The following is an 18,033-nucleotide window of genomic DNA, read 5'->3' on the forward strand; positions in this document are numbered from 1 at the left end:
TCCCCCTCATTGTTCGCCTTGTCAATAGAACCATTGGCAGAGCTGATAAGAAAGGAAAATAAAATAAAAGGGATAAAAATAAAAGAGAATAAGTATAAGATCAGTCTATTCGCAGATGACATCAAAGTATACCTAACAGAAGCAGAGAAATCAATAAAAGAGTTATACAAGAAACTAAAGGAACATGGAGAAATATCTGGGTATAAAATCAATACAAATAAAAGCGAAGTGATGCCAATGAGTATTGCGGACTATACAGAACTCAAAAAAGAATCTCCATTTAAATGAAAATCACAAGCGATTTGATACCTAGGCATGAGGATAGATAACCTAAACTACTTGTACAAACTAAATTATCAACCAATAATAAGGAAAATACAGGAAAACTTGGAAAATTGGAAGGAATTATCGCTAACGTTGATAGGGATGGTGAATTGCATTAAAATAAATGTACTCCCATGGGTACAATATTTATTTCAAATGTTACCAATTCCCTTAACAGAGAAATTCTTTGCAGAACTAAGGAAAATAATAAGGAAGTTCTTTTTTTTTAAATAACTTTATTTATGTGTTCAACAAGGTTATTACATACAGTAAAAAAAAGTACATATTATGAACAATTTAAAAAATTTACATATATATAAAAAAAAGAAAGAAGAACCCCCCCCTCCCCCTCTCAGCCAGCTTTCTTTAGGAGAGCCAAAGAGAAAAAAAACCTGAAATATATTTACTAAAATCTAATCAAAGTAAATTTAAATGTAAATATTCTGAATATAAAGGCCACTTATTAAGAAAAAAAGAATAATTATCATGCAAAACATATGTGATTTTTTTCCATTACCAAACAAGTTTTCATCTCATTATGCCATCTATTAATATCAATCACATTAGCATTTTCCATGTACTTGCTATACATTTTTTTGCTACAGATAAAGCTAAATATACAAAAGCAATCTGAAATTTGTCTAATCCCAAATCTTTCAAAGGCTTCAACTCACTCAACAAAAATATTGTTGGGTCTAGAAGTATTTTGATCTTATACAAATATTCCAAAAACAATTGAATTGCTTTCCAAAAAGATTGTATATGTACACATAACCAAACAGCATGAAAAAAAGTTCTAACTGAATTACCACACCTAAAACAAGAGTCTGTTTCACTAAAACCATATATTTTTAAACTTTTCAGGTGTTAAATACAATTGATGTAAAAAATTGTAATTAACCATTGGATAACGAACATTTATCGATCTAGTAACACGATCATGACAAATATCTAACCAGTCATCCTCGGAAAAAGTAAAGTTAATATCCTTTTCCCATTTAATCTTAGATTTATCCCATCCCTTTTTTCCATACTTTCCTGTAATATTTGGTACATCAATGAAATATATCCCTTCTTTGGTACAATCACAAGAAAAGATTTAAATTTAGACAATTTAGGTAAAATCATATCTCTACCAAATATTTGTTTTACTAAGGATCGAAGCTGATAATAAAGGAATAAAGAATTCTCATTAATACCAAAATCTTTCCTCATTTGATTAAAGGTTAAAAATTTACCTTCTTTAAAACAATCCCCCAAGTTTTTTATACCTTTAGATTTCCAATGTAATAAGCATTGATTATACATTGAAAAAGGAATAAGTTGATTATAACAGTGTTAAAGTGAATAATTTACCCTTAGAACTTATTGTTCTATTTTTCCTCATTCATAACTTCATTAAATGTTTTAATATAGGCACATTATATTGTTGTAATAAATTTAAATTCCACTGAAACAAAATTTGATGTATTTCAAATAATAAGGAAGTTCTTATGGAAAGGGAAAAAATCGAGGGTAGCGCTAGACAAATTAACAGAGGTATACTCAAGGTGGATTGCAGTTGCCAAACTTCAAAAATTATTACAGAGCTGCACAATTAAGGTACTTAGCAGATTTTTACCAGTCGGGAGAAAAACCGGATTGGACTAAGATAGAACCAGATAAAATAGGAGAAAAGGTACCGGAGCATATACTTTATAAATGGGATGAAAAGCTGGTGCAATATAACAATTCACCAGTACTGCATCACTTACTTAAAATATGGAAGAAGATACACACAGAAAGAAAGAAAAAATTACCAAATACCAAAAATGCTATTGATGCAAAATCCACTAATCCCTTTTACAATAGACAACTTATTTTTTTAGAGAATGGGAGAGAAAAGGAATCAAGAGAATAGAAAATTGATTTAACAGTTGAAGGACAAATAACTCACGGTACAATGTTTGCATACCATCAATTGAAAGCTTATTTAAAGGACAAATTGGGAAGCAGACTGAGACTACCAGAAGGAAGCAGCTTTGAATATGTAATTACAATGATAATTAAAAGATTCATAACAAAGATGTACATTAAGCTGCAAGGCAAGGAAAATGATGAAATAAGGTACAAACCTAAACAAAGATGGGAAAACAATTTAAACATAAAGATAAAGAATGAAACATGGGAAAAGTTATGTTCTGAAACTATAAAGAACACAATAAACACAAGGCTGCGTATGATACAATATAATTGGTTATACAGGCTATATATCACCCCTCAGAAATAAAAAGAATGGGACTCAACAATATCGGATAGATGCTTTCGTTGTAAACAAGAAATTGGAACTATAATACATGCAATTTGGACATGCTCAAAAGTGAATACTTTTTGGAAAAAGCTAAATCAGATATTAAGTAAAATCACAAAAAAACAACGTACCAAAAAATCCAGAAATTTTTCTTTTAAATAACATAAGAAGTAAAGAACATGGTCTCAAATTGAATAGAGCACAAAAAAGATTCATTATGATAGCTTTAGCAGTAGCAAAAAAATGTATAATGTCAACTTGGAAAGTGGAAGAGAGCCTGAAAATACAACAATGGTACATGGAAATGAATAAGTGTATTCCATTGGAAAATATAACATATAATTTAAAAGACAAAGTTACATGTTTGAACAAATTTGGGAACCATACATGAAATATAACAGAAAATTCCGGCCTCGAACCTCCACCTCCACCTCTTAAAGTGATAAGAAGATAAACATGATCAGATTTAATGTGTAAAAGTAGATGACACGTCTTTCTTTTTTGTTTTTCTTTTGTGTGAAGATGTTGTTTTATTGTATTTTATACATTTAATATTTATTATTTTTGAAGGGGAGGGAGGGAAGGGGAGAAAAAAGGAAAATGTCACTGTATATTTAATGAGAAACATTTGTACATATTTTGGTTGATTTGGTTCATAGTGCAATAAATAAAAAAGTTTTTTAAAAAATACAAAAAAATGTATGGAGCAGAAAGACCTCCCTGCTCTTGAATTCAATTCCTCTAGTGATATATGCAAATTAAAGTCTCCCATGATGACAGCTGTTCTCTTATTGGATGCTTTTCTAATTTCTCTTTTAATGCCTTCCCTCACCTCTACACTACTATTTGGAGGCTTATATACCACCCCCACTAATGTTTTCCGCCTCTTGCTATTCCTCAGTTCTACCCATATACCGCATCTTCCGAGTTGATATCCTTTCTGTCAATCGTGTCGGTCCCTTCTCTCACCATCAATACTACCCCACCCCCTTTTCTTTCTTGCCAATCCCTCCTAAATATCGTATACCCCAGGATGTTAAGTTCCCAGGCTTGCCCACCCTGCAGCCATGTTTCTGTAATCCCAATCAAATCATATTTGTTTATCTCAATTTCCACAGCTAATTCATCTACCTTGTTCCGAATGCTTCTTGCATTAAGATATAAAGCCTTCAGATTTGCTTTTTTCACCCTCCTTGCTCTTTCTGATTTTTTACTTTCGCTGCCTAACCTAACTTTTCCTGTTTTATCTTTTCTGTCCTTTGCCCTATCATACAGGTTCCCACCCCCCTGCCAAATTAGTTTAAACCGCACCCGACGGCTGTACCAAACCTTGCTGCCAATATATTGACCCCTTTTGGGTTTAGGTGTAATCCATCCTTCTTGTAGAGGTCATGCCTTCTCCAAAAGAGATCCCAATGATCCAAGAAGCCAAAACCCTGTCCTTTACACCAGCCCCTCAGCCACACATTCATTTTTCTTAACCTTCCATTTTTGTCCTCAGTTGCACTTGGCACAGGTAGCAAACCAGAGATCTCCACCCTGGCTGTCCTATTTCTTAGTTTCTGTCCTAGCTCTCTGTAATCCTTTTTCAGTACTTTCTCCTTTTTATCTATGTCATTGGTACCCACATGTACCAAGACATCAGGCTGTTCGCCTTCCCCTTTTAGAATACCCTGGACCCAATCTGAGATATCCCACACCCTTGCACCAGGGAGGCAGCACACCATGTGGGCATACCTATCTGGCTCACAGAATCTCCTGTGTGTATTTCTGACAATGGAGTCCCCAATGACCACTGCATTCCTCTTTACCTTTTGGTCCACCATGCCAGGCTCAGTGCCAGCGACCTGGTCACTGCTGCCAGCTTCTGTCAGTTACCCGTCTTCTGCCTATATCCCTTTTTAAAAATTGATATGACATTTGCTGCCTTCCAATATCCAGAGAATTTTGATACATAACTACCAACACATCGACTATAACTCCTGTCATTTCCCTCAGTACACTGGGATGCATTCCATCAGGACCAGAGTATTTGTCCGCTTTCAGTCCCATTAGCTTGCTCATCACTATCTCTTATTTTATCAAGGCCTTCACATCCCTACGACCACTTTTTGGCATGCTGAATGTCTTCAACTGTTAAGAATGACACAAAATATCTGTTCAAAGCCTCGGCCATTTCCTCATTACTCAATATCAATCTCCCTTTCTCATCTTCCAAGGGACCTGTGTTGACTCTAGTCACTCTCTTCCGTTTTATATGTTTAAAATATTTTGCTATCTGTTTTTATATTTTGTGCTAATTTACCTTCGTAATCCTTCTTCCCTTTTCTTATTTCCTGTTTAGTTGTCCTTTAACCATATAACCACTTACAGCACAGAACAGGCCAGTTCGGCCCTACGAGTCCATGCCGTAACAAATTCCCACCCTCCTAGTCCCACTGACCAGCACGCGGTCCATACCTCTCCAGTCCTCTCCTCTCCATGTAACTATCCAGTCTATCCTTAAATGTAACCAATGATCCCGCCTCAACTACGTCTGCCGGAAGCTCATTTCACATCCCTACCACCCTTTGCGTAAAGAAATTTCCCCTCATGTTCCCCTTATAATTTTCCCCCTTCAATCTTAAACCATGCCCTCTAGTTTGAATCTCCCCCACTCTTAATTGAAAAAGCCTATACACATTTACTCTGTCTGTCCCTTTTAAAATCTTAAACACCTCTATCAAGGCCCCCCTCAATCTTTTACACTCCAGAGAAAAAAGCCCTAGTCTGCACAACCTTTCCCTGTAACTCAAACCTTGAAATCCTGTCAACATTCTTGTGAACCTTCTCTGTACTCTCTCTATTTTGTTTATATCTTTCCTATAATTTGGTGACCAAAACTGTACACAGTACTCCAAATTTGGCCTCACCAATGCCTTGTACAATTTCATCATGACCTCCCTACTCTTGAATTCAATATTCCGATTTATGAAGGCCAACATTCCAAATGCCTTCTTCACCACACCATCGACACCACACCACACCACAGTATCAGCCTTGAGGGTACTATTTACCATAACTCCTAAATCCCTTTGTTGCTCTGCACATCTCAATAGCCTACCATTTAATGCATATGACCTATTTAGATTTGCCTTTCCAAAATGTAACACCTCACACTTATCTGTATTAAATTCCATCAGCCATTTCTCAGCCCACACTTCCAGCCTTCCTAAATTACCTTTTAATCTATGGTAATCTTCCTCACTGTCCACAACACCACCAATCTTTGTGTCATCCGCAAACTTGCTTATCCAATTCTCCACCCCTACTTCCAGATCGTTAATATATATAACAAACAATAGTGGACCCAGGACCGATCCCCGAGGAACTCCACTAGTCACCGGCCTCCAATTGGACAAACAATTTTCTACCACTACTCTCTGACACCTCCCATCCAACCATTGCTGAATCCATTTCACTACCTCCTTATTTATACCTAATCCCTCCACCTTTTTTCCTAACCTCCTGTGGGGAACTTTGTCAAAAGCTTTACTAAAGTCTAAATAGACAACATCCACAGCTTTCCCTTCATCAACCTTTTTTGTAACCCCCTCGAAAAACTCAATCAGGTTTGTCAAGCATAATCTACCCCTGACAAAACCATGCTGATTACTCCCTATCAATCCCTGTACCTCCAAATATTGGTAAATGCCATCCCTCAGAACACTTTCCATCAACTTACCCACCACAGATGTCAGACTCACGGGCCTATAATTCCCAGGTTTAAATTTGGACCCTTTCTTAAACAGCGGAACCACATGTGCCACCCTCCAATCCTTTGGCACTACCCCCGTGACCAGTGACATCCTAAATATCTCTGTTAATGGCCCCACTATCTGTCCACAAGCCTCCCTGAGTGTCCTTGGGAATATTCTGTCCGGTCCCAGAGATTTATCCACCTTTATCTTTTTCAACACAGCCATCGCTACCTCCTCGATTATCCTTATATGCTTCATGACCTCCCCACTATTTTTCTTTACTTCAACTGGTTCAATATTTTTTTCCCTAGTGAATACCGAGGCAAAGAAATCATTCAAAATTCCCCCATTTCCTCTGACTTCTAACTCAGCCTACCCTTGCTACCTACAAGGGGTCCAATTTTATCTCTCACTGATCTTTTACTTTTAATGTACCTATAGAAACCCTTTGGATTTATTTTTACTCTGTCTGCCAAAGCCTCTTTGTGCCTTTTTTTGGCCTTTCTAATTTCTTTCTTAAGATTCCTTCTACACTCCTTGTAGTCCTCCTTCAAACTCTCAGCTCCCTGCTCTTTATACCTCTTGTACACCTCCCTTTTTCTCCTAACCAAATTTCCAATATTCCTCAAAAACCAAGCCTCCCTATGACTTCCAGCCTTTCCTTTGATCCTCACTGGGACATATCTACTCTGTACCCGCAAAATTTCTTCTTTGAATATCCTCCATTTTTCATTTACATCCTTACCTAAAAATATGCTGTCCCACTCAATACTCCCCAAATTCCTTCTTATTCCTTCGAAATTTGCTCTTCTCCAATCCAGAACTTCAACTTTAGGCCCCTCCTTGCTCTTCCCTAAAACTACCCAAAAACTAACAGAGTTATGAGTCCGATACCTGACCTAGCTCATTCCCTAACAGGAGATCTAGTATTACACCGTCCCGAGTCGGTTCTTCTACTAATTGATTTAGAAAACAATCTTGAACATATTTAATGAACTCTAGCCCATCCAGCCCTCTAACTGTATGGGTATCCCAATCAATGTGAGGGAAGCTAAAATCTCCCATGATCACTACCTTATGATTCTCACAAATATACGTTATCTCCCTACAAATTTGTTCCTCTAATTTTCTTGGCCCATTTGGTGGTCTGTAATACACCCCTATTAGCACCCTCATTCCTCCTTCACCCCTCAATTCCACCCAAACAGCCTCACTGGACGATCCCTCCAGACCATCCTGCCACCTCATGGCAGTAATGCCCTCCTTAACAAGCAGAGCAACTCCTCCCCCTTTTTTACCCCCTGCTCTATCACATCTAAAACAAATGTATCCTGGAATATTAAGTTGCCAGACCTGCCCCTCCTGTAGCCAGGTCTCACTAATTGCCACAATATCATGACCCCAAGTATCTCTCCATGCTCTAAGCTCATCTACCTTGTTCACTATGCTTCTTGCATTAAAATATATGCATTTCAGAGAATGACCCTCACCTATATTCTCTTTTCTACCTTTTACCCTAATCTTCATCCTAACTTTGTTATCGTTATTATTCCTATCTAGGTGGCCATGCTCCCTTGACACTGCACTCACACTCTGTTCCCCACCCCCCTGTCAAACTAATTTAAACCTTCCCCCACAGCTCTAGCAAATCTGCTTGCCAGCACATTGGTCCCTCTTCAGTTCAAATGGAGTCCTTCCCTTTTGTACAGGTCCGACCTTCCCCAGAAGAGATCCCAATGATCCAGAAATCTTATCCCTTGCCCCCTGCACCATCTCTTTAGCCACGCATTCATCTTCCACATCCTCCTATTTCTACCCTCACTAGTGTGTGGCACCGGCAGCAATCCAGAGATTACTACCTTGGAGGTCCTGTTTTTTAACTTCCTACCTAATTCCACATAATCCTGTTTCAGGACCTCATCCCCACTTCTAAGTAATTGGTCCCCACATGGACCACGACTTCTGGCCGTTCTCCTTCCCCTTGCAGAATGCTATGAACTCGATCAGAGATATCCCTGACCAGGGAGGCAACAGACCAACCTGGATCCCCAATCTCGTCCCACAAACCTTCTATCTGTCCCTCTGACTAATGAGTCCCCAACTACAAGTATCCTATTCTTATCTCTCCTTCCCTTCTGAACCTCAGGGGCAGCCCCTGTGCAAGAGACCTGACCCTCACGACTCGTCCCTGATAGGTTGTTTCCCCCAGCAGTATCCAATGCCGAATACATGTTGCTGAGTGGCACTTCCACAGGGGTACTCTGCACAGGCACTCTTCCTCCTTTCCTTACAGTCACCCAATTCCCTGACTCCTGCCTTCTAGGGGTGACTGTCTCCCTGTAACTCTTCTCTATCACTGCCTCTGCTTCCCTTATGATCCTCACTTTGTTGCCTTTTAAAATTTTCCCAATCCTTCAATTTCCCTCTGCTCTTGGCTACTTTGTACATATGAGCTTTTAATTTTATACTTTCCTTTATTTCCTTAGTTAACCAAGGCTGACTCTTTCCTGTCTTACTGCCCTTATTTTTAACGGGAATATATTTTTGTTGAGCACTGTGAAAAATCTCTTTGAAATTTTTGCTCTGTTCCTCAACTGTTCTACCATCTGGCCTGTGCTCTCAGTCTACGCTCCCTCATCCCTCTTCCCTCTTCAAGCATAATACACTAGTTTTAGATCTATTACACCCTCCATCTGTATGAGAAATTAAACCATACTATGATTGCATTTTCCAAGAGGTCCCTAACTACTAGATCATTAACTTTACCGATCACATTGCACAATATTAGATCTAAAATAGCATTCTCCCTTATTGGTTCCTTAACATGATGCTCTAGAAAGCTATCACTGATGTATTCTATGAAGTCATACTCCAGACTCCCTCGACCAACTTGATTTTACCAATCTACGTGGAAGCTAAAGTCCCCCACAGCAACTGCCGTTCCATTCTTTGCATGGAAAAGAATGAAGTAAAAGAGGGTGATATTGGGAAATGTAACCAAATGTTTGGGCTTTTAAGGAGAGCATTGGAGGTCAAATGAGTAGAAGATCTATGGAAGAAATTTGTCTAAGGAACCTAGGAAAGGGCAGAGCGGGTGTGATGGGTGATTTTTTTTGTCCATGGGAATGGCAAAGTCTTGGAGCTTAAATATATTCAGGAAATTTAATTAAAAACACTGGACAACTTTTTTTCAAAAGGTTTGCTTCCTGAGAAAAAAGGTGGGGATTATGATAGACAATTTCAATCTGAACACAGATAATTTCACATATACCCCTCCATAAATCTTCGTCCGCGAAGCCAAGCCAAAGAGAGAAGAAGATATCACATAGGAAATAGGAGAAACATTAAATTAACTTTTATTGAATTTACCATGTTTAATTGCATAACGATGCTGACACTTGCATCATTACAACTGACCTAAAAATGTTTTGCCACTGATTTCCATTTGTTCTCAGCATTTGATGACTCGCGTGTCAGTGACCTTCATTATCGGCCAGTGTTGATGGATCCCAGTTGCCCTGATACTGCTTTTCCACGGTTGCAATGACCTGGTGAAACCTTTCACCATATTCGTCACTGCACCAAGATATTCAGGAATCTTCCTGAAGGCAATAAATACTATTATTAAGTACACTCAATATACTGTTGCCTGAAGAACATGTGCATCAACTGTGTTCAATCTATATCGATGTAATGCACAGGATCTGTATACTGTAAGTGAGCTGGTTTTATATCCTGGAGTGCATCTATCCTGACTAAGCATGCTCAGGTCTTCTTTCTCTTTCTTCTTCTTTGGCTTGGCTTCGCGGACGAAGATTTATGGAGGGGTATGTCCACATTTGCTGCAGGCTCGTTGATGAATGACAAGTCTGATGCGGGACAGGAAGGCACGGTTGCAAGGGAAAGTTGGTTGGTTGGGTGTTAGGTTTTTCCTCCTTTGTCTTTTGTCAGTGAGGTGGGCTCTGTGGTCTTCTTCAAAGGATGTTGCAGCCCGCCGAACTGTGAGGCACCAAGATGCACAGTTGGAGGCGATATCAGCCCACTGGCAGTGGTCAATGTAGCAGGCACCAAGAGATTTCTTTAAGCAGTCCTTGTACCTCTTCTTTGGTGCACCTCTGTCTCGGTGGCCAGTGGAGAGCTCGCCATATCAGATGATCTTGGGAAGGCGATGGTCCTCCATTCTGGAGACGTGACCCACCCAGTGCAGTTGGGTCTTCAGCAGCGTGGATTTGATGCTTGCGGACTCTGCCAGCTCGAGTACTTCGATGTTGATGATGAAGTCATTCCAATGGATGTTGAGGATGGAGCGGAGACAGCGCTGATGGAAGTGTTCTAGGAGCCGTAGGTGATGCCGGTAGAGGACCCATAATTCGGAGCTGAACAGGAGCGTGGGTATGACAATGGCTCTGTACACGCTGATCTTTGTGTGTTTCTTCAGGTGATTGTTTTTCCAGACTGAAGAACAAGTGCATCAACTGTGTTCAATCTATATCGATGTAATGCACAGGATCTGTATACTGTAAGTGAGCTGGTTTTATAGCCTGGACTGCATCTATCCTTACTAAGCATGCTCAGGTCTTAAGATATTTGCATTGCACCTGAGTGCATGTCCAAGCATGCTTGGACTGAACAAAACAGCTTGCTTTGTGGGCAATATGCTAGTATACTTAAAATGAGACAGGAAATCACAAATATAAGTTATATCTAAAAAATATGTATGTGATAGAAAAATTTTAAGGTGATTTTCATGATCAGCAGCCCAAAATCCATAAAATATACCCAAAAGTGTTCAGGAAGCAAAACTTCATTGTCCAGTGAAATTGAAAAGTTTTATTTAACTGAGCAACAGCTGTGTCAAGTTAGGGCGGGTGGAGAGAGAAAAACAAAGTTAACATGGCTTTTCATCAGATAGCTCAAAGCTTTAATGTTGAAGAGATACTGTACCTGAGAAGAATGATGATGTGGCAGTGTGGTTGGGAAGCAGCTAATTGGAATCTATTATTAAGTAGCGGGCATAAACAGAAATGCTGGAAGAACTCAGTAGGTCTCATAACATATATGTGGGGGTGGCGGTGGGGTGGGGTTGTAAAGATATATAACCAATGTTTCAGGCCTGAGCACTTCCTCAAGGATCTCAGGTCTCTGCGCTGCATTGACTTCACTCCATTCAGTAGCGGGAAAACTAAACTACAATTTCCAAAATACCTTAGGAGAGCATTATCAATCTCAGACTATTTATTAAAGAATTATTTTCAGGTTATTAAAAGTGCGATCTGATAAATAAATATAAATGTTTATATTTAACTGAATTATCCAGTTTTGTGAAACATTTGTCTGCATCCATCATGGCTGCGTAGACTGTTTGTGATGCACTCTATACTGTCAGCCAGTCTTAATGAATCTTGTTAACTTTGCTGGCAATGATACCTGTCTTTGGAGAACCAATGGTAATAACACAGGTTTAATGAAAAATAAAAGCTTGTTTTGAGAAGTGAAGGCTGGTCTGTATTTCGTGGCTGCTTGCTGAAAGAGACAGAACATAGAGGCTTTATTAAGTTTAAAAACTCAACATGAAGCCCTCCTTGGCATGATTAGCTGCCTACTAATTATCCAGTTCATCATTAAATGAAGAGAAATCATGTTTTTTGTGTGTTAATTTCAATGCACACACTATTGTCAAAATTAGCAAATGCCTTGTAAATTAAACGATTTTAGGTTATAATCAAAAAAATGTAAAATGAAAATTGTTTTGTGAGTATTGAAGTTGTTAAAATATGATGATTTTTTTCACTGATAAAATTCTATATTACCGTAATTTTAAGTGACACAGATTAATGTTTATTTTTCTTTTGTTGATAGGAAAAAAATGGAAGCTTTGAAAGGTAGGCTTTCTTTATATTATTCGATCTTGTTTTTCAAGCTCATCATGATGTGGCCAGGAAACCTTTTTCCACAGTTTCTTAGCCATCAACTTAAATATTATCTTAGTGTCAGAAGGTGACTATAAAACCCAAGTACTATTTAACAGATTTTTGAAGAGTACTGTGGGTTCATTTTTTACTTGGACTTTGGAAGAAAAGCTCTCAGAAACTTGGCAGTTTAGAAAGGATCTGGAGTATCCTTTGTGTACTTTCCCGACTGGAATTAGCTGTTGAAAAGAAGTTTGTTTTTAACCACCCAGTTTTCTATAATTGAGAGTCACTATATAAGAATAATATTTCTAGGTTTCTTCACAAGAGAAGACAATGGGCTTTATCTTATTTTTGAAATAAGTTTATTTATAATCTTACTTAAATTATTGGATTGTACCTTAACTGAAGCCTGGACTGAAGTAAAACTTTAACTCCAATCTTCACCAGCTGGTGATGAAGTCCACACAGTTCTTCAAGCATGGTATTGTCAAATGTCTATACAATCCAAGCAAGTATCAATGTTGTACTCCAATCCCATCCAGTGAGGCCAATGCACTATTTGCCTTCCTATCTACTTGTTGTACTTCATGATAACTTTGTGTCTTCTAACCTACATACTTCTGTTTATAGATACTCACTTTTTTGTTACCATTTTTTAAAAAACACAGATTTTCTATTTCTTATATCTAAGTTCTCAAAGCCACCCTTGCCCACATCAGTCTATCTACTACCTTGTTATTTATCTTAATCTGATAGCCCTTTTGGCAAACCTTGTCCTTGTAGCTCATTTTCTTACCTCACATCATCAAATTTAGATGAGAAGACAATGTATTATAGGTGACATTTATCCAAAATAAGAACAGTCAAGGGTTCAATGCTGATTCTTGTGATATTGCACTAGAAACTATATGTAATCCTCAAAAACATGAAGCCATTTTAATTCTATCCTTTTAAAAAATCAAATAACTGTATTGATGTGTCAGCACTTATTTGTAATGGACTCAAGAATTGTCGTGAAGACATTTAAGTAAAAGTCATAAAATTTGGACTACTCAGAGATTGGGTTGGTCCAAATTTTCTGGATTCTTGGATAGTAAAATTCAGATTTAAGGAGAATCAATAGGTAAATTTTGATGCTTTATTAACAAAACGTTTTTTTCATATAAAATACAAAAAACAAAAAAAAAATTAAAAGTCTTCATACATTTCTGCAACTTCTGTGTGGTTGTTTGGTGCTCCTGTGCATATCTGGCACTTAGGCATGCACGCACACAAAAGCCGAGAGTTTTCGAGGAGTCAGGATTCTCGGGTTTCTGGAACCTGGATTTTCAGACTTTTATTGTAATATGAAAGGAGGTTTGTCTTTGTACTTTGAAACTTTGTGTTTCATTGTGGAAAGTTTTTGTTCAAGCAACTGGTCTGTAGTTAGTGCTAAATATTGGCAATAAACAGCTAACTTAATGCTGGTCATCAGTGTTTCTCAGGTTATTGACCATTTTAAAATATTGCAAGCAGGCCAATTGAGATGAATGATTTTTCTGATCTGATGTTGGCAGAATTGGCTGAAGAAATTATGTTTCTTGGATTCATGGAGAAGTCACTACTTTTCCATGGTCTCCTGCACTGTCAAACTGAGGCTACCTGCAAATTGGAGTAACAACACCTTGTGTCTCGTCTGGGCACTCTCCAACCAAACATTAACATTGACTTTTCCAGAGTCTGTTAAACCCCTCCCCTGAGTCTCTCTCTTTTCCTATCCTTCTCCATTCACAAAGCTACCTCCTCCCCTTATCAACTCAGCTTATTTCTCTTCGATCCTCCCACCTGCATCCACCTCTTTCCTGTTAGCCTGTGCTTCTTCTCTACCCCTTACTCTCTTCTCTCTTCCCCTACCCTTTTTTATTCAGGCGCTTGCCTGCTTTTTACTCATACCTTGACGAAGGGCTCATTGGTTACCCTTTACTTTCTACAGATGTTGCATGACCTGCTGAGTTTCTTCAGCACTTTTGTGTTTTGCAATATTGGATGCTTGCCTTTATTAGTCAAGACATCAAAATAAGAAATTATATGAAACTAGTACATAACACCATTGTGTACTTTAATTACTAGATTACAAGAAAATTTGATTTCACTGGTAGAGTGCAGAGGAAATTTATGAAGATGTTCCTTGGATTGCAGAATTGCAACTATGAGGAAATGTACAGATTGGATTGCTTTCTTTAAATTATTAGGAGGCCTCGCAGGTGGGGTATGAATTGAAGTAAGTCCAGAGTAAATCAGAAAGACTTAGTCCTCTTAACAAAGGTCTCAAAAACCATTGCTGGAAGAACTAAAGGGGAAATAGTCATTGAGGGCCACAGCGCAGAAACTGACTATTCATCCACTGAGTCTGCAGTAACCTTCAACTACCCATTTACACTAATGATAAATTCCAATTTTTATTCTCATAAACTATCTCAGATTCTACCATTCACTTACACATTAGGGGCACGTTACATTGGCTGACTAACCTATCAGTGTGCGCATCTTGGGGATGTGGCAGGAAATCTGCAGCAACTAGAAGAAATGCACATGACCACAAGAACATTGAGACCACATTGACAGTACCTAAGGGCAAGATGAACCTGGGATTCTGATTCTCCAAGGCAGTGGCTGTATTAGCTGCGTCGTTGGCTGACTAACCTATCAATGTGCACATCTTTGGGGTGTGGCAGGAAATCTGCAGCAACTAAAAGAAATGCACATGACCACAAAGAACATTGAGACCACACTGACAGTCCCTAAGGGCAAAATGAACCTGGGCTTGTGATTCTCCAAGGCAGTGGCTGTACTAGTTGCGTCGCTGAGTTGATAAGGAAAATTTCCTTCAACCTAAATGGTGCTTTGGGAACTTGCCTCCTGAAGGCATGGCAAAGGCAGAAACCCTCATTAAAATGATCATTTGGATGTGTGCTTGAAAATTCAGCTGCTGGAGGAGTCACGTGATGGAGTAGTGGCCGGACGGTGAACTCCAGCCCTCTCCAGAAAAGTCGGGAAAAACAAAGAAAAACACAAAGGCACAGAAATAAAAGTTACAGAAAAGTGAGTATAAAGGTGGAAAGAAGATGGCGACAAAAAATGAAAAATCGAAAGCAACGGTAAGAAGAGAGGAAGAGAAGACAAAGGAGGAAAAAGGTGAAGGCCTTACCTGTCCGAAGAGGCCCGCTGCGGAGAGAGAAACCCGCTCCCTCAGGTCGGTAAATAATGGACTACAAAAATGGCTCGCAGAGCCGAGTAAAAGTGCGCAACCGCGCATGCGCGATACTTCGCGCATGCGCGATGCGAATGAAAAAAAACACACCGACGGGAGGGGGGACCAGCTGGGGAGTCGATCTCCACAGCCGGCAACGACAGCTGCAGAACACCTGCAGCAAGAAGAGACCACAGAAGACAATAGAAACAAGAAAGAAGAGGAGGAAAGGGCACCAAAGAAACAACAGATGGTCAACCCAGAGGAAGAAGAAGAGGAAGAGTACAGTGAAATAGAAGAAGAAAAGAAAGGCAAGGTAAAGGATATACTTGCTCTTATTAAAGGATACATGGAGTCATTTAAAGAATGGCAAACACAGGAATTTAAGGATTTAAGAAAAAGAATAAACAACACAGAAGAGAAAATAAATAAAATGGAGATGACCTTAACAGAAATGGGAAAGAAAATGGACAAGATGGAAGAGCGGGCAGTAGCAGCAGAAATGGAGGTAGAAGACTTAAAAAAGAAATTGGAGAAATCTAATAAAAAAACTAAAGAGACACAAGAACTACTAGCTCAAAAAATAGATACAATGGAAAACCATAACAGAAGAAATAACATAAAGATAGTGGGCCTTAAGGAAGATGAAGAAGGCAAGAATATGAGGGAGTTTATAAAAGAGTGGATCCCTAAGACTCTAGGATGTCCAGAACTACAGCAAGAAATGGAAATAGAAAGGGCACATAGAGTATTGGCCTCTAAACCACAACCACAACAAAAACCAAGATCTATTGTAGTAAAATTCCTAAGATATACTACAAGAGAAAAGGTACTGGAGAAGACAATGGAAAAAGTAAGAGAGGGCAACAAACCACTGGAGTATAAAGGGCAAAAAATCTTCATTTATCCAGATATAAGTTTTGAACTCCTAAAGAAGAGAAAAGAGTTCAATACAGCAAAGGCGATTTTATGGAAGAAAGGGTATAAATTTATACTAAAGCATCCAGCGGTATTGAAAATATTTATTCCAGGACAACAAAACAGACTATTCTCGGATCCAGAAGAAGCACAAAAATTTGCAGAACAATTACAAAAATAGACTGAGGGAGGAAGACGGGTAATGAGAGTTAAAATGATCACGATTGATATGTATGTGGGTAAAGACAAAAATAGACTGAGGGATGAAGACGGGTAATGAGAGTAAAAATGATCACGATTGATATGTATGCGGGTAAAGAGGTATAAGAGTGAATAGAGACAATGAGCATACATGAATGTATCTGTACTTAGAGGAAAATATAGATAGTATAGACAAGAATTAATAAGGGAAGGTAATGGAATAGAGAGAATAAGGAGGGAATTAAAAGAGTGACCTTTGTGACATATGAAAAGTGAAATCTTTTCTGGGGGAGGCGGGGTGGGGGGAAATAGCGGTCACTGCAAAATCAGTTGACGCTTGCGAGTGGATTCGCAAATCCAAATGGAGAGGGGAGATGTGGTTGTCCGACAAGGGATAAAGGACAACTCAGGAGGTGAAGGGGAGATTGGGGATAAATAAGATAGAAATAGGAGAATAAGGAAAATGTTGGATGTTGTAGGAATGTTGTCTTATAAAGAGTTGAAAATAAGAAAACAGAAATGGAAAAGGAGGAAAGGTAATGATGGAAAAACGGAAAGAGAAGATAAACAAAATATAAAAGGGCTACGCTGAACTATATGTCTTTAAATATTAATGGAATACATAACCAAATTAAAAGGAAGAAACTACTAAATTTAAATGAATAAATGTATTCCATTAGAAAAAATAACAGATAGGTTAAGAAATAATTTTGAAATATTCGAGCAAGTATAGGAGCCTTACATTAAATACAATAGCGAAAACCTACCGGGGACAAACAGTACCTAAGTTGATGGAAGGAGAAGGAAAGAAAAGAATGGACTCAGTAGAATTTCTGGTGTAATTTTGTTGAATGACAACATTGTCTGACTGGCTTAATGCAACCTAGATTGTATACCTAAAATGGATGAGAGGGGGGGGTGGGGGGGTGGTTTGGGAGGAAAGGGGGGGGGGAGAAAAAGTCACTGTATATGTGTGAAAAAGAAATAGTGTATATCATGGCTAATGTGATTTATGGTGTGAAAAATAAAAAATTAAATAAAAAAAAAGAATCCTAAATGATATTCACTCCAGTAAAACTATGCTTCCTTTGAAAAAAAAAAGAAAATTCAGCTGCTCCACAGCAAAGTCTCTTTGAGGGATGTCTACCCTGAAGAAGTGTGAGAATCTCTCTTACTGCTTCCCCTTCTGTTATTCCTGTTGCTCTCAAGCTCTACAACCAGGTGATCACCCCATCCAGATTATTTGGCTACATGCCCACCAATGCCACATTCACATTTTTGTGTGGGACAGAGGGATGAGGTTGGATAATTCTTTCTTTACTGACAAATGACCTCTTTCTGTGTGGGAATTGTTTTTATTCTAAATGCTATCATAATTTTAAAAAAAAGCACAGTATTTGGTAACTGTGCTTTCTTTAT

General features: G+C 38.5%; 1 protein-coding gene across 2 annotated transcripts in view; it reads left to right on the forward strand.

Annotated features, from left to right (window-relative positions):
- Positions 1-18,033, forward strand: part of dtnbp1a (dystrobrevin binding protein 1a) — a 289,385-nt gene that overhangs the window by 167,184 nt on the left and 104,168 nt on the right. For both annotated transcript variants that reach the window (XM_069913436.1, XM_069913437.1), the window contains exon 7: positions 12,214-12,236. In XM_069913436.1, the coding sequence (XP_069769537.1) occupies positions 12,214-12,236 (23 nt within the window). The remainder of the gene's footprint in view (positions 1-12,213; positions 12,237-18,033) is intronic.

The sequence above is a fragment of the Narcine bancroftii genome, chromosome 1 (assembly GCF_036971445.1).
Source record: "Narcine bancroftii isolate sNarBan1 chromosome 1, sNarBan1.hap1, whole genome shotgun sequence".
Classification (NCBI taxonomy): domain Eukaryota; kingdom Metazoa; phylum Chordata; class Chondrichthyes; order Torpediniformes; family Narcinidae; genus Narcine; species Narcine bancroftii.